At 41.6% G+C, this 26,384-nt stretch overlaps 1 protein-coding gene across 5 annotated transcripts in view; it reads right to left on the bottom strand.

Moving 5' to 3' along the window:
- Nucleotides 1–26,384, bottom strand: part of EPB41L4A (erythrocyte membrane protein band 4.1 like 4A) — a 181,512-nt gene that overhangs the window by 51,775 nt on the left and 103,353 nt on the right. For all 5 annotated transcript variants that reach the window (XM_075932021.1, XM_075932019.1, XM_075932023.1 and 2 more), the window contains 5 exons: nucleotides 21,835–21,923; nucleotides 21,392–21,455; nucleotides 13,092–13,183; nucleotides 10,483–10,560; nucleotides 8,747–8,868 (listed from right to left, as the gene is read on the bottom strand). In XM_075932021.1, the coding sequence (XP_075788136.1) occupies nucleotides 8,747–8,868; nucleotides 10,483–10,560; nucleotides 13,092–13,183; nucleotides 21,392–21,455; nucleotides 21,835–21,923 (445 nt within the window). The remainder of the gene's footprint in view (nucleotides 1–8,746; nucleotides 8,869–10,482; nucleotides 10,561–13,091; nucleotides 13,184–21,391; nucleotides 21,456–21,834; nucleotides 21,924–26,384) is intronic.

Here is a 26,384-nt window from a genome sequence, read left to right as displayed (position 1 = left end):
TCTCATTTAAACCGATGAAAATCAGAGTAACACCCTGGTGGAGACAATGAAGACACACCAGGAAGAAACCAGTGTAATAGGAGATCTAAATAGGTTTTTTATATTTGGTTCACAGATTACAAGTATCTAGCATATGTTTAGAGTCCACAAATCTCTTAATGGGCCTTGGCTGCTATCTTTTTGTGTGTTGCAATAAAATAGATCACTAAAAAGCCAGTTGTCATTCCTTTTAATGGAACAGATACATGTCAAATACACAGAAATTAAAGCTTCCTTGTCTGATTTTTCTCTAATACCTGTATGGCTAACATATGTGATGTTTTAATTAAGGGATAAGAAGAGGAATTATTTTGTACTACACTAATCTGGTTCCTGAGAAAAAAATCTAACGGTCTATCCCATCCAGAGAACCTGATAATTGTTAATGAATATTTTTAGGAATAAACCTGAAGTTTCCCTCTGTTTACTATGTTCACTCTCCACTCTGATCTCTATTTTAAACCCCAAATATATTCAACAAGCACACACAAAAATAAAGGCTTCCATCATTATCCTCTTAGCACCTGTTCCCACTAACATGGGGTTCAATTGCTGGCTTACATGCTAATGAGTTTACTAAGTGATAATGGGCCATGTGACAGGCAAGTACTACTCAGTGCTACACAGGATACCTAACTCTGCCATTACAAAACAACAGGAAATGGACAACACATGGTAAATTCAATGTTTATATATAATCAGCAATGACAGCCAGTCATGACCATTAAAAATATTGAGGGTGGAGGGAGGAAATTTTATTTTTCTGAAATAAGGGAGGGAGCAGGAATTTTACAGGCTAGATTGTGAGATTTACACACAGTCCCAAGTGGAAGGGAATGTGGAGCAGATCGACCCCAAGGGGAACTCTGGAATAGGTGACTCAGGAAGCACAGTTCCCTCCAGAATGCCTAGGTGTGTGGAGGAATGTGCATAATGCACTATCCATAGCCATGGCTCTCCATCCTCATTCCCTCCTAGAATCCCCACCACTATGGGAACTCTGACTGTGCCATCCCTTGTATAGAGGGACACAAACACCAGGCACAAATCTAGCCCTAAACTCAGCTAACTGAGCAGGATGCAGAAAGGATACTGTTATGTTTTTTATAGAGCCAGGAGGGAGAAAGAGGGAAAATACAAGAGGTTATCATCTTGTATTGGGTAAGAACTATGTGTAAAAATGACTTGGAGAACCATTTTTGTAAATATAATTCTGTTTTCCTTTATAAAAGGTCAAACCCTTCCCAGCATGCTGCTAACATAAATGGTGCTAGGCATAAATCACTTCAAGGAATGTATAATTCACATGATGAGATAGGCAAAATCAAGCCAAAATCAAGCCAAATAAATCAGTGTAAAATGGTGAACAATGCATGTTTAGTTCTATTATGCCACATCAGAAAATATTATAACACTATGAATAGTTAGTGTTCATGACAACAACTGGTATAATTCTAACTATCCTAAAGAACTGTATTTACTTTAATAAGCTATGTCATATTACTCCCCCAGATACATTAAGCAGGGAAAGCTTTAAATAACTCATAACACTGCTTCATCCTACCAGGCTCATCTCCTAAATCAGAATGATCATGTGGGATTTAAAGTGTGCTATGAGCCCATACTTTTATCAAATGATGCATAATATTAATCAAGTGAGGCTGAATTAATTTACTAGGCTAACTGGACTCAACACAATTGCATTGAAGAAAGAATCTATTTGAAAAGTGTGGGTTTTATACCAATGAGATGTAGCAGAGCCTGTCACATGAGGCATCCCATTATAATCCAGAATTAAAGAGAACTATTAACCTGCCCTCAGGCATTGGCAGACTTTTTTTAAGCAGAGAAAGGGGGTAACCTTGTTTATCAGTGTCCATGACCCCCCTAAAAAAAGGTTTCAAACATGATAATTTATATGCAAGAATGTTACAACTGTCAGGACTGCCTGTGAGAAGAACATGCATGTCTTTCTTTTGTAATGCTTCTTGCTCTCCATGGAGAATGTTCTTGCTCTTTCATCTTCCCTAAGAGGCTAAGTGATATATGCAGCATTTATTCATTTTTGAGGACAGTCATTTACAGGTAAAGCACACCCGCTAACAGAACGTGGCTACACTTCTGGACTCATTTGATAATAAATGGTTTACTAAGTACATAAGTTAAATTAAAAATCAAATAATCTACACAGAGAAAGAGGCTACAGATATGCGCATTTGTACATGGCCATGGGGAAAACATTTTTATTAAAAATAGTGCTACCAAATTTTGTAAGTCAACAAAACATAGATCTGCACTAGTTGGGGGATTTTGCACACCATTACAGGCAATCATGGACACAGAACATGTCTATTTCCTCACAACCATAGAAAAATGACACCAACTATCAATGAGCATAGAACATCTGCCACTGCAACAACAAAAAGAGTGGAAAAGAAGGCACTCAAGTGCCCATACTCAATGGATACTGGAGAGTTGTTACAGAAGACAGGATCACTAAGTAGCCATGCATTTTTCTGCAAAACTGGAGAGAGATGAAGAGGGAAATGAAATCTATTACAAACTATCATCAGAAACAAAGAAGAGTGCAACTGAATACATGTCTCTGCTAGGAATGTTAAATTTAGATTAACTAATCAAATAATCGATGGGATTTCTATTGACTATCCAATTAGTCTATTAGGGCACCTCCAACTTTCAACTGTAGCAAGAGCCCTGCAGGGGCCCAGCAGGGGACTGGCCCTACACTCCCTGTGGCACCTGAGCCTTTGAAACGTACAGGGGCTCCTGCACATTTCAAAAGAAAGCCCTGCAGGGAGCGTAGGACCAGCAGCGTGAGCTAGGGATGCACTGTTCTGCTCACGTACACACATTCACGCTAGCTCTCACCAAGCTATCATGTGTATGAATAGTAGTGTAGCCATGGTAGTGCTGATTGTGACAGCAGACACGTCTGAACTATGCCAAGTACACGCCCACCAGTTTGCAGTGAGTTTGTACTTGGCACAGCTCAGCCATGCCTCTGCTGCCACAAGCAGTGCTACCATGGCTACATGCTAGCTTGATGAGAGCTAGTACAAGCATGTGCATGAGCTGGGGAGCCCCAGCCCTAGCTCATAGTGTAGGCATTGTCTTAGCTGCAAGAGGAAGCTATCTGTCACATATTTATGCACCTACACACCTCTACATCATCAAGCAGAACTGTGAAGTAGCCTGTAAACGAAGGAGTCGCTCTCCATGTATACACCAGGGGCAGCGAACCTAAGGCCAGGGTCCAGAGGCAGTCTCCAGTTTGCCTGGATCTGGCCCCTTGGGGCTCAGGGTTCCTCCCCCTCAGCACTGCGGAGACCACCGTAGCACTCCAGTCCCCACTGTTCGCCCTCCCCTCGGCTAGACTGATTTTTCTGTGGGTCAGCAGCCCTCAGCCCCCAAAAGGTTCCCCACCCCTAATATACACCATCACATATTGTAAATTGCTCACCTTTCTGAGAGTGGTAAAGCAGTTTTACGCCCTCTTGAGGGCTGCCACTAATAAGCACAGAGGGGGAAGTAATGCTACTGTTGGAAGCACTAACTGTTGCTTACATGTCAAACAAGTGGGACTTGTAACCAGCACAGAACATTCCTGGATCCAGACGACTATAAGCTTCTTCATTGGGTGGAAAAGATGAGAAAAAACACAAAGAAAATCTATCAGGGTCTCCAGTGCAGTTTTCCCCTCTCACTGTTGTTTATACAGTAGAGGAACATCTGCCCCGTGATATGAATAGCTATGTAAACAAACTAGGAAATAATCACATCATAATGATGAGAACAAACAGCTGTATTTTATAGGGCACTATATTAGTAGGATTTTCAAAAGCTCTCCATGTTGGCTTCACTCCGCTCTTAAATCTATTACAGACTTTAATGGGAGCAAAGTAAGACCAATGCTGAGTGCTTTTAAAAATCTCACTCTATAGGTATTAAGCATTTAAACATTAACTAATTAAAACTCATAACCCCCCCATGCAAAGTGGGTACAGTAGTGGCCATTATCATCTCAATGTTTCCAGTTGGGGTACTTGAGGCAGAGAGATTGATTGATTAACTCAAGTCCACAAGACCTGGTGGCAGAGCTAGGATTAAAATCCAGCCCTCCTAGTTCCCAATCCAGGCTCTAAACCAGGGCTACTCAACTTTGGAAGCTCCGGGGGCCACAATGATACTCATAGCACATGCCAAGGGCTGCAACTTACATGTGGTTACATATACATGCAAATAGCTTTTTTCATACTGACAGGCATGAATACAAAGATTAAGACAAGACTACACAACACAAAGGCCCCATTTATGTCAGTTCTGCTGATATTAATAAAATGCAATATTTACCCCAGTTTCCACCCACATGACAGCACTTTTAATGAGCAATGACAGTCCAGGAATGTAACTACTAAAACACATATCAACAGAAGACCATTACATTGACTACTTTTTTGTTGAGCCCCACATAAACCCAAGGGCTGAACGTTGAGCCCCACATAAACCCAAACTGCCCTGCAGGCTGCAAACAAACGGGCTGTGGGCCAGGCCTTGTGTTGAGTAGCCCTGCTCTAAACCCTAGATAACTATTTAGGTAGTAATAGTAAATAGTAATAGTAAATAAACTAGGAAATAAATAAATCATAACAACAACAACTATACTGATAGGATTTTCAAAAGCTCTCAACTTAAGGTGGAACAGATGATTAAACAGTGTTCTCATAAAACATTACCATTCTACAACTGCAAATGATTCAGGAATAAATTAAGATAACGACTCACTGGCATTTATTCCATGTTCAAGAAGTTGGCTTTCAATGTTGTTAGGATTCAGATTTGCTTGTTTGTTTTGGGGGGGGTTGTTTTTTGTTCTCTTTAATATTTGTTCTGAGTAAATTTCTTACTTTAGCGTTCCTTATTTATTCCATAAAAATTTTGTCAAAGATGAAGGTACAAATATCAGAAAATATAACAAAAAAAAATATTAAAGACAACCAAAATGTTCCCTCTAAACTGAGGAGCAGCACAGCTTCACAGGTGATTAATCAGCCCCACTCAGTCAGCAGCATGCACAGAGCTCTGAACCTCTGACTGGGCAGGGCTGATTATTCACCTGTGAAGCTGTGCTGCCCCGCAGCTTCCAGGAACACTGAAGACAACATTAAGATTAAAAAGTAAAAATCTATTGTTTCACTATGTAAGTATCAGTATAGACTACGTACAAAAAATTGGTGCTTTTGAATACCTCTAATATTTCAACTTTTAGTATGAAGAAAAACTTGCTAAATTTTCAAATATTGTGGACTAAATCCTCAGACCTGCAAACACTTGTGCACTTGTTTAATTTTATGCACCTGGGTAATGCTACTGAAATCAATACATCTACTCATTTGTGTAAGGCAGGGGTCAGCAACCTATGGCACGTGTGCCATAAATGGCACTTGAGCTGATATTCAATGCAACATGAAATCCGTGGCATGAGCTCAGCTCCCACCTCTCCAGGGCCTGCACAGCTGTGAGGCTTGGAGAACCAGCTCTAGTTTCCAGGCACAGAAGGGGGGAAGATAAAGAAAGCCCCAATTCACATCCACCACCCCCATATTCCCAAGAGCCACCCCAGCTCCTCACCAGCCTCCACCGGGAAGCACAGGGAACCCACACAGAGCCAGGACAGCCTACCCCACAGGACTGCAACCTCACCCCCACATATGAGCTGCTACTGCTCCGCCCATCCCAACCCCGACAACATGCAGGGGAACTGGGGAAGTGTTGTGGTTGAAAAACCATTGTATTTCGAGGAGTAGTCAATCTTCCCAGTTCTCACGTCTGCAAACTAGAAAACAGGCTTTGGCCTGCTGTTAGCAAGGAAAATTCCCAGCTAGCTAGGTTGTTAGCGAGATAGGCTCACCGCATAGTTTAGATAAGCTTTGGGGTAAACAAGCCTGTCTGTGGGAATCTTCTCACGGAGGTAGGTGTTTGGTTTTGGAGGTTTTTTTCTCTGCACATAGTTGCTGCTTCTAGAATTTTGTGTACAGACTATATATTGTTTACTGTTGCCAGCGCCCTTTGGACTTCCTGAAGGACTTGGAACTGTCCAGAAGTGCCTTTCGAACCTGGCCAGGAGTCCATTCTTTGCTGAGTCGGAGTCCCTAGCAAGCCAAGGAATGTTGTAAGCCTTCTGTTGTTTTCTTTTTATATCACCTGTAATATCTAATAAACCATGCATTTATTCACATTAAGTGATTTGTGTCTTCTTGGTTACCCTCCAAACCTGAGAGCAGAGTCTGGGTGGCCCAGCCTCTGACATAGGACAGGGAGAAGGAAGCAGTGGGGTGGGAGAGTCCGCCCCCGGTGCTCCCGAGAGCTGCCTTGGCTCCCCACCTGCTTCCACTGGGAGGCCCAGGGACCCTGTCCAGAGCTGCAGGATTGAGATCCCACACCAGCATGCTCGCTGCTGCTCCACCCGCCCCAGCCCCATTGGCATGTGGGGACCCGCAGCTATGGGGGGTGGGAACAGACTGCCCTGCCCCCGGGACCTGGCCAGGACCATCCCTAAGCAGCTGCCACCGTGTGAGATGGGCAGGGGGGATCTGGGGTGTTGAGGGCTAGGGGGTGATATGGCAGTCGGGGTCTGGATGAAAAAGAAGCAATGGGTTGGGGGAGTCTTCCCGCCAGTACTCCTGAGAGTTGCCCCAACTCCACACCTGCTTCCACCAGGCAGCACAGGGACCCTGAACAGAGCCGGGACCTCCCCTCCCCCATGGGAGGGGTATGGTCGTAAGGGCCAGGTAAAGTGGGGGCCGGGATGAGGATATTACGGGGGAATTGGGGACTGGGGTGTGATGGGGTCAGGCTCAGAGGACTCAGGGGTTTTGGAGTAGTTTTTTTGCTTCTCACTTGTGTGGTCTCCAACTGATAGTTCCCCACCCCTGCCATAAGTAAAGAAAACATTGACACTTTTTGTGTTAGACATAAATTAATATTTTACTTTATTTAAAATGACGTTTGATAAACTAACACGAGTAAGTTAAATGCTTAATCTGTTTAATAATGTAAATTAAACCATTCTTCTTAGCTGTAACACTAGCAAAATGGCTTGGGCTAATTATGTAATTAACGGTGAGTGTCCATTAGCAACTGGTGGTCCACAGAAAGGTTTTCATTGAGCCAGGTAGTCCATGGACCAAAAAGTTTGAGAACCACTGGCCTACAGGGTGAGCGCTGCCCGGGCTCTGGCCCCAGGGCTGGGTGGTGGCGGAGGTGGCTGAGGGTAGAGAAAAATATGTGGGTGGTTCCCCTCCCCCAAAGCCGCATTGGCCCCTGGGCATCTGAGTCCCTGGCAGAAAAGTGAGGGCGCCATGGACTGAACCTCCATGAGACCCCACCCCCAAACAGGGCTGGATGCCCCAGGGTCACCCACAGACCACACCTCACCAATTTCCCTGATCCTCCCCCCAAGCCATCCTGACCCCAACCCATGTTGGCGATCCAGCATCACGCCCCCACAGGACTGGAGCCAGTGCCGGCTTCCTGTAGGGGGGGGAGGGGAAAGCCCCAAGGCTCTGCACTGTATCCAGCTTCCAGGGAAGCGCACACTGCTCCTTCCCTCCCCACAGGGAAAGCCGGTGAGGAGCCCAGGGCAGGAGACCAAGTGGAGAGAACCCCTCCCCCTCTCCTGGGAGAGTGGCACGGCCCAGAGCAGGAGGTTTAAATTTTGGAATGCCACTTCAGAAGGGTTGCCAACCCCTGGTGTACAGTTAAGTACATGCATAAATACTTGTAGGGATAAAGGCCTAAAAATCTTAAAATCATGAACTGTTTATTATGTTGATGACAACTCCTGCAGTCCTAAATATCCCCAACCAGCTTCCCTGTGACATTTTGACAATGCAGTTATTAGTTTTCAACATACAAATCTAAAGCAGACTGAAAATCTGAGAGAGGGTGGCAACTTAAATCTAACAGCAAAATAAACACAAGTGATATTAGAATAGTTGTACTATACTGGAGAAAAGCAGTGAGGAGAAGAATGGTTGGGTGAAGCAGTGCTGCTGCATGATTCTGGGATCCCAGAAAAATTATGTAGGTCTAATGTTCTTTGTTCACAGAAAGTCTTTGGACTGGTCTACATTTCAGGTCGCAGGAATGTGAATTGCAGTGTACACTAGCATGCTGCACTGTAACTCCCCCATGTGGATATTGCAAGCACAAAATAGAAGTTTAGACTAATGACATGCTCTTTAAAATAGGACTTAGAACTAGGTACCTTTTTATGTGTACTGCAGTGTCCACAGGAGAAAGTTACACTACAGCATGCTAGTGTGAGCAGCAATTCACACCCACTGTACAAACTGCAATGTGCTACAAACATAGCCTTTGGGAAAACAGCCTTTTGATTACATTTTCATGCTACTCTACAACACTGTATATCTGAGTCTAGAAAAATGCACTTCTATCACTAATCCACACTCCTTTATTACTTATTCATAAAGTTGGATTCTTAGCTCTAGGTAATACTGGTATGTTTATGTCAGGGTAAAAAAATAGAATAGAATACACATTTCAAGAGAAACTCCAGGCTACTGTCATAACTGCTTGGCTTCCTGAAAATAGAGTGAAACATCTTTGGTCAAACAAAAAGCCTCTCTTTTGACAAAATAAACAGAAAAGTTCAAACAGGGCTTACCAGGCTGTTGAGTTTGGGCCATTCTTTTTGGATAAGTTTTACTACGACTTCTTTCAACATTTTGGTCAGGCCGAGGAAGCTGGACAGAAAGTTCTCTACTCATCTGCAAAGCTGTCCTGCCACTTGAAAATCAATACGATGGATAAGTAGAATATTGCAAACTGAACCTTAAAGCCACTTAACATTTTTACTTAGAGAAATTGTGCTGAATTGGGAAAGCACAGTGAATTAGTCATCCATCCGCTACCCATGGAACCTTCATTCAAATTCTAATGTTCCTGTTCACACAGCAGGCTGTGTGGTATTAATGGCAATGCTATTCATTGTGATCTTGTTTCAAATCAAACCTTGGCGCAACTGTCAACAGATCATGCCAATCTCTTCTGCATTTGGTATTTTTCCAACTGAGTGTAAGGAAGCAATCCCAGAATCCTCACAAAATGCTGCTTTATTAAGAACTAAGACAGTAGCCAACACAGCATGGCCTTTTTTGGGAGCCTCATGATAAAAAAGAAAACTGGATGCTTGAAGGTTAAGTAATTTGATTGCTCTCATTTTAATGTCCTGAATTAATTTTTACAGTCATTTGTCTTACTAAAATACACCTTTAATGTTTCTCTGTTTGAGGCAACAAATAGTTGCTCTAATATTTCACAGCATCACACTGGGAATGATAAAGGGACACCAAACTCAGTGCGATGCAAGGTTTCAACAAGCCACTGTCAGCATCAAAATATCATGATTTTCATTTATGCCAAGGCCCCTTTTCTTTGCAAAAGCAATGTAAAAGGAACATAGCGGTGTGAGCATTTATATTTACACCCCTTTTAAAACTCTGACACACATGACTACAGTAAATGTGTGTAAATGTGAATTAGGCCATAGTCTGTAAATATATGTACTTCTTCCTGAAAAGCATACTGTCCTGAATACCCAGTGCAGCTCTCACATTTTTCTTTTTTCTTTTAGACATTATGGGAAAAAAAATTAAAACCTAAGCATTCCTGTGTTTACCAAACTCAGGAAAGATATTAAACATTTTCAGATTTAAACTGACAAATAATTCACACTCCTGACTGCTGGCCTGAGCCAGTAAGTGGCCTGATTCCCAGAGGCGGTGAACATCTGCAGTTCACATGGAAGTTAACACAAGGTCACACAGGATACATATGGCAAACCTGGTTCTAAAGCACATGCCTTTTGACTCCAAATCTTGTGCCCCAACCATTAAACAACAAAACCTTTAATTTAGCAGATTGGTTTGATCTACCCCTTCCCTCAGCCAAAAAGGACTAGATCCTATAGTTCATTTGTATTGCTCTGGCATCACTAAGGGCTGTAAAGCCAGTTTAACAGATCTGAGGGATGCCCATAGTCGGCGGAGTTTCATATAGTTCTGCACCATCCCTATTGCTAGATCTCTGCATGCGATCCACAATTATTAGACCATCTCCATCAGGCCATGGGTTGGACGTAATTTAGAACATCCCTGAGGCTCCTCTATGTTGTGCTATGGGCTCTACTGGTCCCCAGCTAGCCTCATGGATCAGGAAGCCGCAAAGCAGATGTGGCCCCTTCCCAGTTCCTGTTCCCAGTTCAGTCAGACCAAGAAATCTGTCCTTGCGGCTCGCACTGTATATAATCTGTGAACTAGCATGTTTTGATTAACATTTTTTTGGGGGGGGAGGGTGGAAGAAATTATCTGAATATAAAGATTTTAAGGTGAAATAATTTACCTGTACCGATGTTTATAACCTATGGATCCAAACTTGCTGAATTTTCTTGATAGAGAGTTTGACTCATGTTCTGGCATTCTACATTATTTTAAGAACAAAAAGACACAGTAAACTTACATACACTCATATACATAGTTAATCAAGTACATGTAGAATGGTTTGAGGATGATGCAATGCTGTTATAAGACAAATAATTTCCTCTACTTGTAATAGAAGTTGTTAGCACAAATTTGCACATCCAAAAAGGGGAAGCATGGCTCCTCTCTAAAGGTATGTCTACACAGCAAAGTTATTTAGAAATAACAGCTGTTATTTCCAAATAACTTTACTAGTGTCTACACAGCCAAACTGCTATTTCGAAATTAATTCGAAATAGCGGAGCGCTTATTTCAAATTTGGTCAACCTCATTCCATGAGGAATAATGCCAAATTCGAAATAGCTATTTTGAAATAAGTGCTGTGTATACACTTATATTGAAATAGGAGGCCTCCAGCCTTCCCAGGGTGTAAACTTGTGCAAGTTCCATCTTTGTAACATGAACTATCCTTGAGTGATGCACTGGGATCAGCAGCTGATGGGGCAAGGGGCTACCAACACAGCTCCCATAGCCGTGCTGCATGCATTCTGGGGGAACCAAGGAACAGGAGGCTTCTTTAACAACCGGCTCCCAACTGGAAACAGGGCACCCTGCAAAGCTACAGGGTCTTGAATGGCCCTTGCCTCCTGCTACTCCTGCAAGAGCTACAGTTTTAGAGGTCCAAAGAACTTGTCACTTCTTCGGTGGGAGGACAAACCTTGCAAACTTCTTTCCCATGAAAGAACGGTGAATAAATTCTGAGGGTATGTCTACACTACCCTCCTAGTTCGAAGTAGGAGGGTAATGTAGGCATACCGCACTTGCAAATGAAGCCCGGGATTTGAATTTCCCGGGCTTCATTTGCATAAGCGGGGAGCCGCCATTTTTAAAACCCCGCTGGTTCGAACCCCGTGCAGTGCGGCTACACGGGGCACGAACTAGGTAGTTCGAACTAGGCTTCCTAGTTCGAACTACCGTTACTCCTCATTTCACGAGGAGTAACGATAGTTCGAACTAGGAAGCCTAGTTCGAACTACCTAGTTCGTGCCCCGTGTAGCCGCGCTGCACGGGGTTCGAACCAGCGGGGTTTTAAAAATGGCGGCTCCCCGCTTATGCAAATGAAGCCCGGGAAATTCAAATCCCGGGCTTCATTTGCAAGTGCGGTATGCCTACATTACCCCGCTAGTTTGAACTAGCGGGGTAGTGTAGACATACCCTGAGTGAATGAAGTAATGGAGTATCTTAGCTCTTACTTTGGGAGAATGCATCTAAGCAAGTATTGTGCCCTTAATAATGGACACATCACTGTTGCAATATTATCAGTGTAGGCATCAGAGCCAACATCCTTTCTGGGCCCCTGGGCAAATGGCAGGGAGGCTGCTCTGTGCCCAAGGAGGGGGCAGGGCTGGGTCTAGGAAGCCCTCAGTGCCGCTGAGAAAACACTGCACCTGCTCCAGGCAGCAATTTAAAGGAATCGGAGCTCCAGCTGCCACCATGCCACAGTAGCAGAAGTGACATCCAAGAGCTCCAGGTCCTTTTGTATCACCGAGCCCGAGGGCAGTTGCCCCTTTTGCCACTCCTTCCCCTCCTTCTTGGCAGGCCTGAGTACAGAACTATTACAGGAGTTTGTAACACAAATGAACAAATTTGCTTCGCACCGGGACATATCAAAATCATTTGGAGATGCATACATACATCTCAGGGTTTGCCTTATGCTTTTGTGAAGACCAGGACTTGAACAGGATTCAAGAAAGAACTAGATACATTCATGGAGGTTAGGTCCATCAATACTTATTAGCCAAAATGGGTAAGAATGATGTCCCTAGCCTCTGTTTGTCAGGGGCTGGGAATGGGTGACAGGAGAGGTATCATGTGATGATTACCTGCTCCTGTTCACTCCCTCTGGGGCATCTGGCATTGGCCACTGTTGGAAGACAGGATACCGGGCTAGATGAACCTTGGGTCTGACTCAGTATGGCTGTTCTTATGTTTATGAGATGCAACAGGGAAGCTTTTTCCTGAGGGCCAGGATACCCGGGGTCAAACTGCCCTGTTCAATTTATCAGACACAAATGGGAAAAGAGCCTGGGATTCAGGTGAGCCTTATAAAACGCTGAGAGAGATCAGCAGTGTGGGAATTGGGGAGGGAGGTGGGTTTCTGCAGTAGGTCCTGAAGAAAGGAGATTAATAGGAAGGGAATAACCCCTTTTCAGCACTGCAAGAGTCAAGCACAAAGCCTCTGGGCGTTGGAGCCCAATCTGAGCAGAGGAAATGCTTTTTGTTGATTTTTTTGCCTGCATTCTATTGCTGAAAAATAAAACTATGCCTGGAAAGAGACTTTGGCCTGGCCTGTGTCTTACAGAGACGACCAGAATCAGCAGAGCACAAGAATAGAAGGCCACCCTAATACCTCACCCCCTGTGCTGTGGGTCTGCACTATGCTTCTGAGAGGTGCAGCAAGAATTTCAGCCAGCATGGTTACTTTTTGTTGTTATAACATAGCAAAACCTTAATAACTTTATCTCCACTCACCTGAAGAACGTATGGTGCTCCACACAGCATTTCCAAAGATGTTTGCACGTGGTTTTGTTACGTGCTTCAAAAAAGAAGGATGTTTCATTGCACTAAAATAAAAAGAGACAAAGTTACTATAAAAGATTCTTCCTATGGAATGGATTTTCTCTTGCTAAACTACACGTGAGGCCTGAATCTTCTCTCCCTTGTGTCACCATAAATCAGAAGGAACATCACTGAGGTCAACACAGACATACTGGTATGTGTGAGAGAAGCAGGCCTAGAACTGCATAAAACTGTTTAAAACAGAAGCAAAGTTAAACTGAAAGAAGAAAAGAACAGTAGATCATTAAAATACTTAGTCACTTCTTGTTTTATGTATTATATTACTGACAAGTATTTTCCTAGCCAAAGAATATAATATACTCTTCTATTGGTCATGTTTTCTCAAACCATATCTCAAAAACCCAATAAAAAACATACATTTCCCCTCATTTTTTTCATTTTATTTCATTAAAATTTGCATGAGATTACAAAAATCCATTTATTTGAAACTTCAGTGAGCACAAATAATGGTATTAATAACTTAATACTTAAAAATAACCAGGTCTTGGACAAATAACTTTAGTAAAAGTATGTGCAAGTCTGTGACTGGGATCTTGTAAAGGCTTTATTTACTAATGCACAGGAAAGGACAACAGGAAGAAGAGAAAAAACACAAATGAAGGTAAGAATAAGGCAACTGAGGTAAGTAAAAGCAAGGAAAAAATACACAAAAAGTGGAAAACAGTAAAACTGGAAATCAAGATGGCAGCTGGAAGAAGAAAGAGAATAGGAAGAAAATTAACTAACTATAGAATGCAATGATTTGAAATATGTGGGAAAGGGAGCAGGAAACAAAACATTTTTAAAGATAGTAATGTTGGGAATGCTTCTACAGGCTGAAAGATGAAAAATGAATGCTCAAAACTTAAACAGTAGCAAGAGATAGCTATCTGCCATCTGACTGATTTCCATCTATCAGTTTCTACGATCACTGCCATATCTAATAAATATTTGAGAGAGTTCATCTGTCTATCTATTCAATAACTCCTAAACAGTAAGAACTAGGACCACAACTTTCAGTATGCAGCTTCCTCTTATCATAAGTTAAAGCAAGGTAAGGGTTTTGTTGTGCCAGGAAAATGGGATGTGCCCAGAATGGGATTGCTTCTCATAAAACCCAACAGATAAGAGACAGACTCACCAAAACAAGTACAGTCCTCAAAACTGACATAAGTGAACAAATGTTGGAAGAGACTGAACCAAGGTTACCCAGAAATAGGATGAACCAACTAGAAGTTTTAAAGGAGAGGATGTGGATATGTTTATACCATGAATTTCATTGATATCACCAGATTACCCATGTGAGTTTAAGTGTCTGCATTTCCCAGTACAACTTGCTTTAAATAAAGCATGTACATTTTCACTCTGTGCCATCTGTGTAGATCCTGTCTTGTATAGGTTACAGAAAACAACAACCTTCATTACGCATACAGTGATTCTAAACAGAGCTATACATTTCCTTTCTGATAGATTGCATTCAAAACCCAGCTTATGAAATAAATTGGTATTCATAGTACAGTAAAACTCCAGTTGTCCGGCATCCAGTGGTCTGGCACTCCTGATAGTCTGGCACCACCTGGAACCCGGAAGTGCTCCAGGCAGCCGGACAATTGGAGCTGCTCTGTCCCGGGCTTCCTCAAGTCAGCCGCTGGTCAGTTTCAGCAGCAGCTGACTTGGGGACGCCTGGGGCAGAGCAGCTGGGGTGCTGCCGGACTGGTCCCGTAGCGCCGCCCCTCGGAGTCAGCCGCTGGTCAGTTTCAGCAGCGGCTGACTTGGGGAAGTCTAATAATTCATCTGAAGAAGTGGGTTATGCCCACAAAAGCTCATGATACCATCTACATGTTTTGTTAGTCTTTAAGGTGCAGCTAGACTATTCATTGTTTTTTAAATTTTTCCAGTTATAGACTCACTTGGCTACCCCTCTGAAGCTTTTTAACACAAGCTAGTCCAATAAAAGCTATTACCTCACTTACCCTGTCTCTCTAAACTCAGAAGCCTATCTTTTAAGAAACCCATGTTTGAACATTTTGTCTACTGACATTAAGTCTTTCAGGATTATACTAAACTTTCTCAACAAATTATAAATTTCAAGATGCAACATGAATAACCTTAAACTCTATTAGTCATCCAGTCACCTAGTTCTGTCACTGTTACACTGAGCACATAGTAGTTTACTACCACATAGTCCCACTGATTTCCACTGGATTATTCATGTAATGAATACTCCTCAGTATGAGCGACAGACTCAGGTCCTAAAAGAGTTTCCTCAATCCAAAAAATAAACGGAACTTTTCTCATTTTTAGTACAGGCTGACCCTCTCTAATCCAGCACTGTTGGTGCCAAACTAAAGAATTTGCCAAATCATGGGGGTCAATATTGTCTAGCAGCATTTCCAACACTTCTACTGCTTAGTGGGCTCTTATAAGACATTTAAAGGTAAATTAGAGCTAAATAACAGCACAGAATACTGAGAGCCAGGACTGGTGATTGTAAACAAACTTTTGGGGACTGCGGGAAACTTGGTCATACCCAAGAAAAGTAGATATCCTGCTAATTAAAAACATGCCAGACCACGAATGTTGCCAGACCAGAGTGGTTCAATCTGTAGCTGGTTTTACAAAATGGATGCCTGCACATACAGCATGATGTGTGTGTACGTGCATGTGCATGTTCATTCAGGTTTCTCATATTTTTCATTTAAACTGCAACTACGATTTGTAAACAAACCTGCAAATCATGAACTAATCTAGTGTATTCCCCAAAATTTGCCATTCCTCATTTTGATCCAAAGCCCACTGAAATCATTGGAATAATTCCCATTGAAGTAGCCCTATATGAGTCTGCTAGTCTTGTGGTATCATTTATTGAAATCTCTGATGCAAACCAATTACATGTTATCCTTTTGGTATTACATAAAATTTATTATTAGAAACAGGTATTCTGCTTGTATATATAAAGAATATTTCTTATGGATGAAAAATCTCAACTGTAAATAAGAAAATGCTAATAATTCGAGCCTTTGTAGGATTATTTAATGAGATAAAAGCACACCTCCACTGACAAAAAGAGTACCGGTAACAAGAAGGGAGTTTGACTGCATACATTTAAAATATAGCAAACTAGAGTGGTACTGATGATTCTTTTGCACATGATCACATCTGCCCACTGAAAGTATTATAGAGCTCAGAATATGGGGATAATACAACACCTTTTAAAAATGCAAGCCTTTTATGATATGTCTTATTTAGCTCAAATTAATGAAAACAAAAAAAATGCATGCTTTAAAAACTCAGGAAGGTCACTGAATTAGATACTTGTATTCAGTCATATCACATAGTGAATTTCACAGAAAACCAAAGAAAGAAATCCTTTATCTCACTGAGATGTCAACTCGCGAGGTGTTCAGCTAATTTAGGATTATATAGTTGGTAATTTCTTCTACCATTTTTCACTTTGGAGGATTCAGCCTCATCATTAAAATTCTCACCAACACCATATCCCAAGCATATCTAGGTTTTCAATATTTTTCTATTTATGTTTTAAGATGGTAACCACATAGAAACAAACCGCAACAGCTCTGGGACTATCTGCACAATCTGTAAACATGAGTGTGCATATGAATATAAGACCTAACTTAATGGGATAATGTCTTCCAAGGTTAATCATTATACCCTTGTGGAATCGCTATTATTGATCTTATTTTGCAAGCAAGTTGCTCACATGGGTTAAGTGAGCAGAACTGAGTGCCTGAGGGGGGACGGGACACGAGCAGCATTTATTTCCATTAAGCAATAGCACTTTATCTTGAGTAACAATAATATTTTAAAGTGAGAATTCACTTCCCTCCCCCCCCCCCCCCCCCCCCGCCATTATTTTAACATATTTGTTCCAAAGGAAACAAAGAGCTTGTGTAGTTTATCATTTTGTTAGAAATAATTAATTACAGGCTCATTTGGTATTAGTTTGAGTTTTTCAAGCAGCTTTACATTGCTTATCCAATTGCTATTAGAGTGCCTACTTGCAGAGAGTAGAGCAGCAAACTATCAAAAGACAAAACAAGAGTTGAATAAGGAAAGCAGAGCATCGTGCACCTACTAAATGCTACAGGATAGATCCTCAGCTCCATCTTTGAATGTTTTGTGCTGCTTCAGTAGTCCAAAAGAGTTGCAAGCTGACAGAGACAGTTGAGGTTTCTCCTAAGAGTTGATTGGTCTTGCATATGGCACTATGCCATCTACTTCCTCCACCTACATAGAAGCATGTCAGGAGTGGTTAGATGGTATGTTAGGAGTATGCAACTGCAAAAGGAGCCAGACTGGACGGATCCTATGAGGATGTGGTAGTCAACACAACATAAAGTAACCATAAACTACACTAATTTATGAAAGGGCCTATTCTGGTCTCCAGCCAGACCAGATTTATAGAAGCAAAAATGTGACTTCTCCCTCTCCTTACTCCTGTCAGCTGAGTTGAGTGTAAATCAGTGCAGGTAGAGATGTGATTTCATATACGTTTCTACTTTGCTTCAGTAAGATGAAGCATTGCCGAATACCGCCTCTCCCCGAGTTACGAACGAGTTACAGACCAAACACTTGGCCATAACTCGATCTGTTCGTAACTCGGACCCCATTGAGTTACATAGCGACCATGCTGTTTGTAAGCTCCATGGGAGCTTTGGTCGTAAATGCGAACAGCCATAACTCGACTGTTTGCAACTCGGGGACTGGCTGTATACAATTTTTGCTCTGAGCTACTGCTTCCACATATTATTCTTTGCCAAGTCATATACATAACTGGAGATTGCCATTTGTTTCCTCCAGCAGAAAATGTTCTTAAGGGTTTTTTTTTTTTAATACATTTACCTAATGCATACCAATCCTAGCTTATGCAATTAAGAATGTACAGGTTACACAAGGTCACCTCAACTCTACAGTCAAAAAGATAATTATCTTAAAGTACATCACACAAGTCAAATATCAGAATAATAAATCTGCACTATTACTGCATAAAGTCTTTAAGATTTGAAATATCTTACCCTCATAAAATAACAACAATATAAAAACTTTACTAAGCAATCACTCACAAAAGGCCAAAAAATAAACCTGAAAATTAAGCCACCACCGCTGGTTTGCCAAGAATTTTATTCCACTGTACGTTAAACAGAAGGCTGATTAGTGGTGACTCACCTATTAACCATGACACAACTCTTACTTGTACAAGTAGCAGAGGGTTGAGCGGGTAAGCAGGGAGGAAAAAAATTAGTACAAATCACCAGAGCTAGTGGATCAAATCTCTGCATTTCCTTTCACTCATACTACCCCATTGATTTCAATTAATGTAAACGCAAAAAAAGAAAAAGTTTTTAAAAAAATAAAAAACTGAATCACTGTTTGTAATTCTTAAGTAACAGGAACAAATTACTCTTTTGGGGGGCGGGATGGGATTTAACTTAAATTTGCAGCTAGATCATCTGCCTCAGTTTCATCTCTTCTATGCCACACAGGAGTGGACGAGGTCCTGTGTCCTGGAACGTGCAGGAGATAAACAAGATGATCACAATGGTCCCTTCTGTCCATGAAGTCTATGAGACTCTCCTATGCTGTAAAAGTCCTACCTAAAAGGCAGGAAATTCTGAAATCTGATTTGTAGAATTTCACTATCATCATCAATCTGTGAAGGCAAATTAGGAGTGTTCCATTTTAGTTAACATCCATCTCTTTCTCTCTCTCAAAAAAAAAAAAAAAAACCCACCTACACAAACTCTACAGACAAATATTCAGCACAATTTTATTTTAAACTCTGTATTTATTTAAATATTCTGGCTACAGTTTGATTTTTTCCTCTATTTTTAATGAAAAAATTAACATACTATTTATGAAAGGCGCTAAACTGACAGTCCCCAGACTTTATTTGTCTGTCACAAAACAGATGAGCACAGCTGCTTTTAAAAAAAAATCCAAGGCAGCCATTCAGCAAGCAAGGTATTTAAGCAAATGTCCAATTAAGCATGCAAGAATTCCAATGAGATATGCATGATTAAATGTGCTGATACACTGATGCACAGCATTGATAGTATCATCTGAGAAGTAAACAGACCAAATACAAAATCTAAATAAGCTAGAAATATTGTGTATGATCATTCAGATGTTTAAAAACAGGCATCTGTTTGTTGCTGAATTGACCCAATAGACCTGATCCAAAGCCCAGTGAATCCAATGGAAGTCTTTCCATTGACTCAAATAGTCAGTTTATTAGGTCTTACAATTGCACCATATGTGTTCGCGATTTCCTTTATCATTCTGTACTAACCACATTCTCAGCCCTTTTGTTCACTTTCACAATAATTCATGACTGACAAATGAGAGCTCTCCCTGCCAAACCTTTATTCATGTGGTGAATCCTTGTTCATGTAAATAGCCACAAGGAACTGATACTCAAGTGAGTAAGAACTACTTTTATGAGTAAGGGTTTTCAGGATTCTATTCTAATGTAGAATATGTTATTATTTCATACACCTCAGTATTTGGCTGTAAAATGTCATAATTTCAACCAGAAAGGACACTGTCTCAATGACTTAATTACCTGCATCCTGCTTCAGAAGCCTTTTAAATCTGCACTTGAAAGGGAATCCTCTGAACTGTCAACTGTCATTCATGCTAAAATTCGACGTTCTACGCGTGGGTCTCAACAAAGACCCTAGCTATCTTACCCATTACAAAGATAGCTTCCCCAATTATCACCTCTGATACCATTAGCTCACAGACATTTACCTCCCCCCCCCCCGCATCTGCCTTCTGTTCTGAAATTTGATTTGTCCTTTTCATGTGTGTTCATTTTTTTAATTGTATCCTTTGATATATATGGTTGTGACTACTTTCTTCCACTATTTGATCTGAGGAAGTGGGTCTGGCCCACAAAAGCTCATCATCTAATAAACCATCTTGTTAGTCTTTAAAGTGCTACATTGTCCTGTATATAATTTCTTAGACTGTGTAAGAGCATAATAAAACCCAACTATCACCATGCCTTTTTCATGTTTGGGTTTTAGGCACATCACTTCAATCTGTGTTTCAAGGATCCAGTATGAACACCTTCAGACACGACCATGCACACACCCATACATAAAAGAAAAAGCAGTGGTCAGAATACTAACCTAGAGTTCATATGATCAATTTTCTTGAAAGTTTTAGAAAGGTGGCTTGAAATTACTGTTCCTATAATGCTAATGCTACCTGTCAGTATCTTTCTGGTAACTGAGGTGCCTGGAAATGAATGCAATACTCCAAGTGTGGTCACATTATATCTGTAGGGAGAAAGGATAGTCCCTACCTCTTCCATGGTAGGATGTCTCACAGAATGAAGCACAATGTAGAAGTGGCCTTTTGGCACCCATATCCTATTGTTAATTCTTGTCTCAGTTCCCCTGTGAAATGACAAGGGGCTGGCATTTATTCCATGATATAAAGAGAATAAAAGAAATCTGGGGCTATCCTGTAGCATGCTGATGTTGGAATTCAGAAGCAGGCCAGCCACACTGCTCATTTGTGTATTTATCTGCATAAACGAGCATTATGATGATAAAGAATCAGAAAAAATAAGACAACTGACACAATTACTTATTTCATTAACCAACCGCCTTTGTAGTAATAAAAAAACAGGTATAAAAAACAGAAAGATGGATATGCTTGGACTTTTCTAGCATCTCCCAGTACTGTCAAAATAGAGGGTATTGCTATACAACTTCAAAGACGAATAATTCACGGTCCAGATTTTCATGATCTTTCACACCTTTTGTTCTCGCTTTTCTAAAATTACCTGTCAGGGCTTGAAACTGCCAAATGGTACTAGGAAGATTGCCTATTATGAGCGCAATATACAACTTTCAACAAGTTTATGAGTCAGCCACTCCATAAATCTATGTCTCCTTTCTCAAGCTTCCAGATTTCCCATTCACCTTGTTAAACATCTAAAATAATTCCAGGTATTTCATACAAATACTATATACATATACCATCAGACAGCAACTACTGCTGTATGTAATTTATTTTAAAGTAGAACTAAGACTTGTTTGTACATGAATAGGCATTCTGCAGTATAAGAGTTTTTGTGATGGAGATTAAAAGCAAAACTGGCAATAATAGTTTCATTTCACTATACACACTAAACAGTTAACTTGATTATTTCTTCTTTCAGACTTAAAATGAAAACTTACATCTTTTCCCAGCACTCTAAGTTCAAACTGCGTTTCCTTGAAGTGAACCTTTGTAATTCTAGGCCTAAATATTGAAGAAAAAGATAGAGAAGTACTTAAATCCAACCCATCAGAAATACACAACGAAGAAACAAAAAACTTGAAAGAAGAGTTCCAGTAAGCAGTTCACACACAACAACTTTTACTAGTGCTCCAATATGTCTGAATATATTACAACAAGAAAAAAAGTGATACTAACAAACACTTTAATGTGAGCAGGGAAAGTTAAAACGATCTCTTGCAATATTAAGAATAGAATAAAGTTCTAAACAGAAAGTGATTCTGACAAGTACATTGATTTAGTTTTTATAAAACCAACCAGAAATAATGTACATATATTCAATACTCATTTCTCTTATAGCCACGTTATATTAATACAGTCTGCAATATTACATTGTACATACCAGAAATACTTCCCTACTTGTTTTTTATTCTTGTAAACAACAACTCCTACTGGTGTTAATCCTAAAAAATATTCAGACTTGTTTTCACCCTGGAAAAAAAGAACATGTGTCATTTTATTACTGACAACCACAATTTTATTTTTATAGATGTAACCTAAAAGCAGTATAGTCTGGTGTATAGAACACTGTGCTGGGTAACTTTGGGCAAGTCACTTTAACTTCTCTGATCTTAATTAAGTCTGCTCATCTGTAAAATGGGGATAATCTGCTCATGAAAACCTCTCTATAAGAGGTTATCATCACCTTAGTAAGGTAGCCACCTAATCCCACAAAATTCTTTCTTCCAAGAGTAATCTTTACTCATGGGAGTAATTCTATAAGCTTTAATGGGGTTGCTCTCATAAGAAAGGAATACTTAAATGAATCAGGTAAGAGTGAGAAAATTAACAAAATTGCTATTATTTCTCTTATTTAAAAATCTAAAGAAAGTAATTCCAGTCACAATTTCACATTTCATCAGATATAGTATTTACTCATAGGCTGTGTCTAGACTAGCATGACTTTGCGGAAATACTTTTATTGGAAAAGTTTTTCCGTTAAAATATTTCCGCAAAAGCGCGTCTAGATTGGCAAGTGCCTTTGCGCAAAATATTTGCTTTTGCGCAAAAGCATCCATGGCCAGTCTAGATATGATTTTGCGCAAGAAAGCCCCGATCACCATTTTAGCCATCGGCGCTTTTTTGCGCAAAACAGTTCTTCCCTGTCTACACTGGCCCAAGAGGGCTTTTTCCCAAGCGGGAGCATGAAAGTATTTGTGCAAGAAGCACTGATTTTGTACATTACAAAGTCAGTGCTCTTGTGCAAATTCAAGCGGACAGTGTAGACAGCTGGTAAGTTTTTGCACAAAAGCAGTTGCCAGTCTAGAGGCACCCATAATGTATACATTCCTCAGTGGTTGCTACAGTAGAATGGACCTATTCTAGCAAGACACATGAACCATGAGACTGATCAACAAAAACTGCAATCAAAGGGAGAGACAGAAAATGACGTAACTAGTCATCTCCCTGATCTAATCAGCATACATGTACCAAATTCAATAAAACAGGGGTGGGGAATCTTAGGCCTGGGGCAGGATGCAGCCCCAGGCTTGCCTGGATCAGGCTCCCAAGGGCCCCCTCACATTGGGGAGCCCGTATTGGTACTCCAGCCGCCTGCTGCCTCACTGCTGGGCTGGAGCACATACAATCTACATCACTGAGGTGTTTTTTTGTTTGGGGTTATTTTTTTTGCGTGTCACTTGTGTGTGGCTCCCAAATGACTTGTCTGTGGGTCAGTGGCACCCGATCCAAAAAAAAGATCTCCACCCCTGAAATAAAAACTATTTTAAAATTACGAGTTAATCCCACCATGCGTATGGAGATAGGAGCTGCCAGTGTGGCAAGGCACAAGGGAGGGACTTCCAGCAGAAGAGAGGTCTCTCAAAACATTCTACAGGCTGTTCTTCTAACCCACACTTTCTTGGTACTTTCTTTCAGACAAATGTCCAACTAATTTTTGAGCAAGCATTATGCCAAGCCACTCCTCAAAATTATTTCCTATCTTAAAATTGTATTTCTGAAGAGGCTCCACCAATCTGCTCCTTTGTCTCCCAAAGACTGATTTGATGACTTAGGAATACCATCCCTGATGACACCACTGCACACCCGATTACAGAGCTCTGCGACTTTGTCCTCACCCACAACTACTTCCGATTCAGAGATCACTTTTATCTTCAAGTCAGTGGCACAGCCATGGGCACCCACATGGTACCACAATATACCAACATTTTTATGGCTGACCTTGAACAATGTTTCCTCAGCTCTCACCCTCTAACACGCTTGCTCTACTTATGCTACATTGATGACAACTTCATCATATGGACTCACAGGAAAGAGACTCGAAGAATTTCACAAAGATTTCAACAACTTCCACCACACCATCAACCTTAGCTTGAATCAGTCCACACGAAAGACCCACTTCCTTGACACTACAGTACAATTACATGACGGACACATTTCTACCACCCCAACCTACCGCCCGCTACACTTACCTTCATGCCTCTAGCTTCTATCCCAGACACATTTCCCAATCTATTATACAGCCAAGCCCTAAAATACAACCGGATCTGTTCCAATCCCACAGACAGAGACAAACACCTGCAGGATCTATATAGAGCATTCTTAAAACTGAAATGCCCACCTGGAGAAGTGAAAAAACAGCTCGACAGAGCCAGAAGAGTACCCGGACATGAACTACTTCTAGACAGGCCAAGAAGAGAAAACAACAGAATTCCATGCGTCATCACCTATAGTCCAAAACTTAAACCTCTCTAACGCATTATCAACAATCTACAACTTACCCTGGAAAATGACCCCTCACTCTCACAGGCCTTGGGGGAAAGGCCAATCCTCGCCTACAGACACCACCCTAACCTCAAACAAATTATTTCCAGCATCCACGCAGCATACCTCCATCATAATCATCCAGGAACCCACCCCTGAAATCAGCCCCGGTGCCAATTCTGTCCATACATCTACACAAGAGATTTCATTACTGGACCCAACCACATCAACAACTACATCAGGGGCTCGTTTAACTGCACATCCACAAATGTGATGTATGCCAGCAATGCCCTTCTGCCATGTATATTGGCCAAACTGGACAGTCTCTACAAGAAAGAATTAATGGACACAAATCAGATATCCAAAAAGGCAAGACACAAAAACCTGTTAGAGAACACTTTAACCTGCCCAGGCACTCATTAATGGATCTCAAATCACCGTGTTGTTTCAGGCCAATTCCACAAGCCAAATACACAGGGAAGGGTTGGAACTTAACTTCATTTACAAGTTTGATCCTATCATAGAGGTCTGAATAAAGACACTGGCTGTCTAGTACACTACCTTCCACATCCTAATGACTTAACCAACTAAACAATGGGTACTTAGAGAAAGTGCAAATTGTTCTTATCAGTTTCTTGTAACTTGAATACACTAATTCACTAATTTCCCTTCTTCCTCTTCCCCTATTTATTCTTGGATCTGGACTTTTAATACTGCATTTATCTGAAGAAGTGGGTTGTGCCCACAAAAGCTCATGATACCATCTACATGTTTTGGTAGTCTTTAAGGTACTGCTAGACTATTTGTTGTTTTTTAAATTTTTCCAGTTATAGACTTACTCAGCTACCCCTCTAAAGCTTGCTGAGTTAGATTTGTCACCTAGTCCACCCCTTGTGTGCAGCCTAGCCACAAAGTCCAAAGTTTTTTGAATAAGAACATGGACTTCCCATCATGCCTGGGTCTAATGAACATGCACTTTCAGGAAGATTTGGGCCATGAGGGAGGGTGAGAGGCATAAAACCCAGAGAATAAATTCCCTAACAATAGTCCAAACTCTTGAGCAAAGATGTATAATGTTAGCCTGGCTTACTTCCTCATAACAGGATTGAAAACACCTTTTCCTTATTGAAACACTGTTACCCTGGTGCTGCTGTGGAGGGTTCCCAAACAAACCAACTACAATAAGAGATTCAGAGCACTTTTCTCAAAATGAATAATAGAGTCCATGACAAGGAAGGACCCGATTCCTTCCCCATATGAAATATGTCTTGGGTTGCTGGGGTCTATATAGTCATCACCTTGGTGCAAGATAACATGGAAATTCTTATGAAAAATTGCAACTGCTTTGACAATTCATGGTAAATATTCAAAATCACGCAGAATGAAATTCTGGAAAGAAGAGATTAGAATTGACAAGGAATTTTCTCTATGTCAAGCCAAGGCATTTGTGGTGAGACTCTCTGACTGGAATAAATAGGAAAGCATCCTTTATTAACACAGTATAGCCTCCTATCTCTAACAAGGCTGTTCCTTAGTGTTTCAGTTTCAAAGCATTTATAAGCCAAAGAATTTGAGTCTTAAGAGATTTAACACCCCCTGATTTTTTGAGCAGGGCACCTAAGGGAAAGAATACTCTCTGAAACCTTTGTTCGGTTACATTGAGTACCGTATTTTCCGGCGTATAGGGCGACTGGGTGTATAAGACGACCCCCTATCTTTTTAATTAAAAGATAGGGTTTCATCTTATACCCCAGCGCCCCTCCGCCTCCTTTGCTCCCGGTGTCCCTGGTCTGCTGGAGATGGTCCCCAGCAGACCAGAGGCACCGGGAGCAAAGCCGCCAGGAGCGCCTGGGCTGCCCCCCCCTCCCGCCGGAGCCCCTCCGCGGCTTTGAAAGCCTCGGGGGAAGCCGGCGGCGGGGCATCCCAGGCGCGCATGGGCTGCCCCCCCGCCGGAGCCCCTCCGCGGCGGCGCGGAGGGGCTCCGGCGGGGGGGCAGCCCATGCGCGCCTGGGATGCCCCCCCGCCGGCTTCCCCCGAGGCTTTCAAAGCCGCGGAGGGGCTCCGGCGGGGGGGCAGCCCATGCGCGCCTGGGATGCCCCCCCGCCGGCTTCCCCCGAGGCTTTCAAAGCCGCGGAGGGGCTCCGGCGGGGGGGCAGCCCATGCGCGCCT

The sequence above is a fragment of the Pelodiscus sinensis genome, chromosome 6, assembly GCF_049634645.1.
Source record: "Pelodiscus sinensis isolate JC-2024 chromosome 6, ASM4963464v1, whole genome shotgun sequence".
Classification (NCBI taxonomy): domain Eukaryota; kingdom Metazoa; phylum Chordata; order Testudines; family Trionychidae; genus Pelodiscus; species Pelodiscus sinensis.
This window is presented reverse-complemented; position numbering and strand designations above follow the sequence as displayed.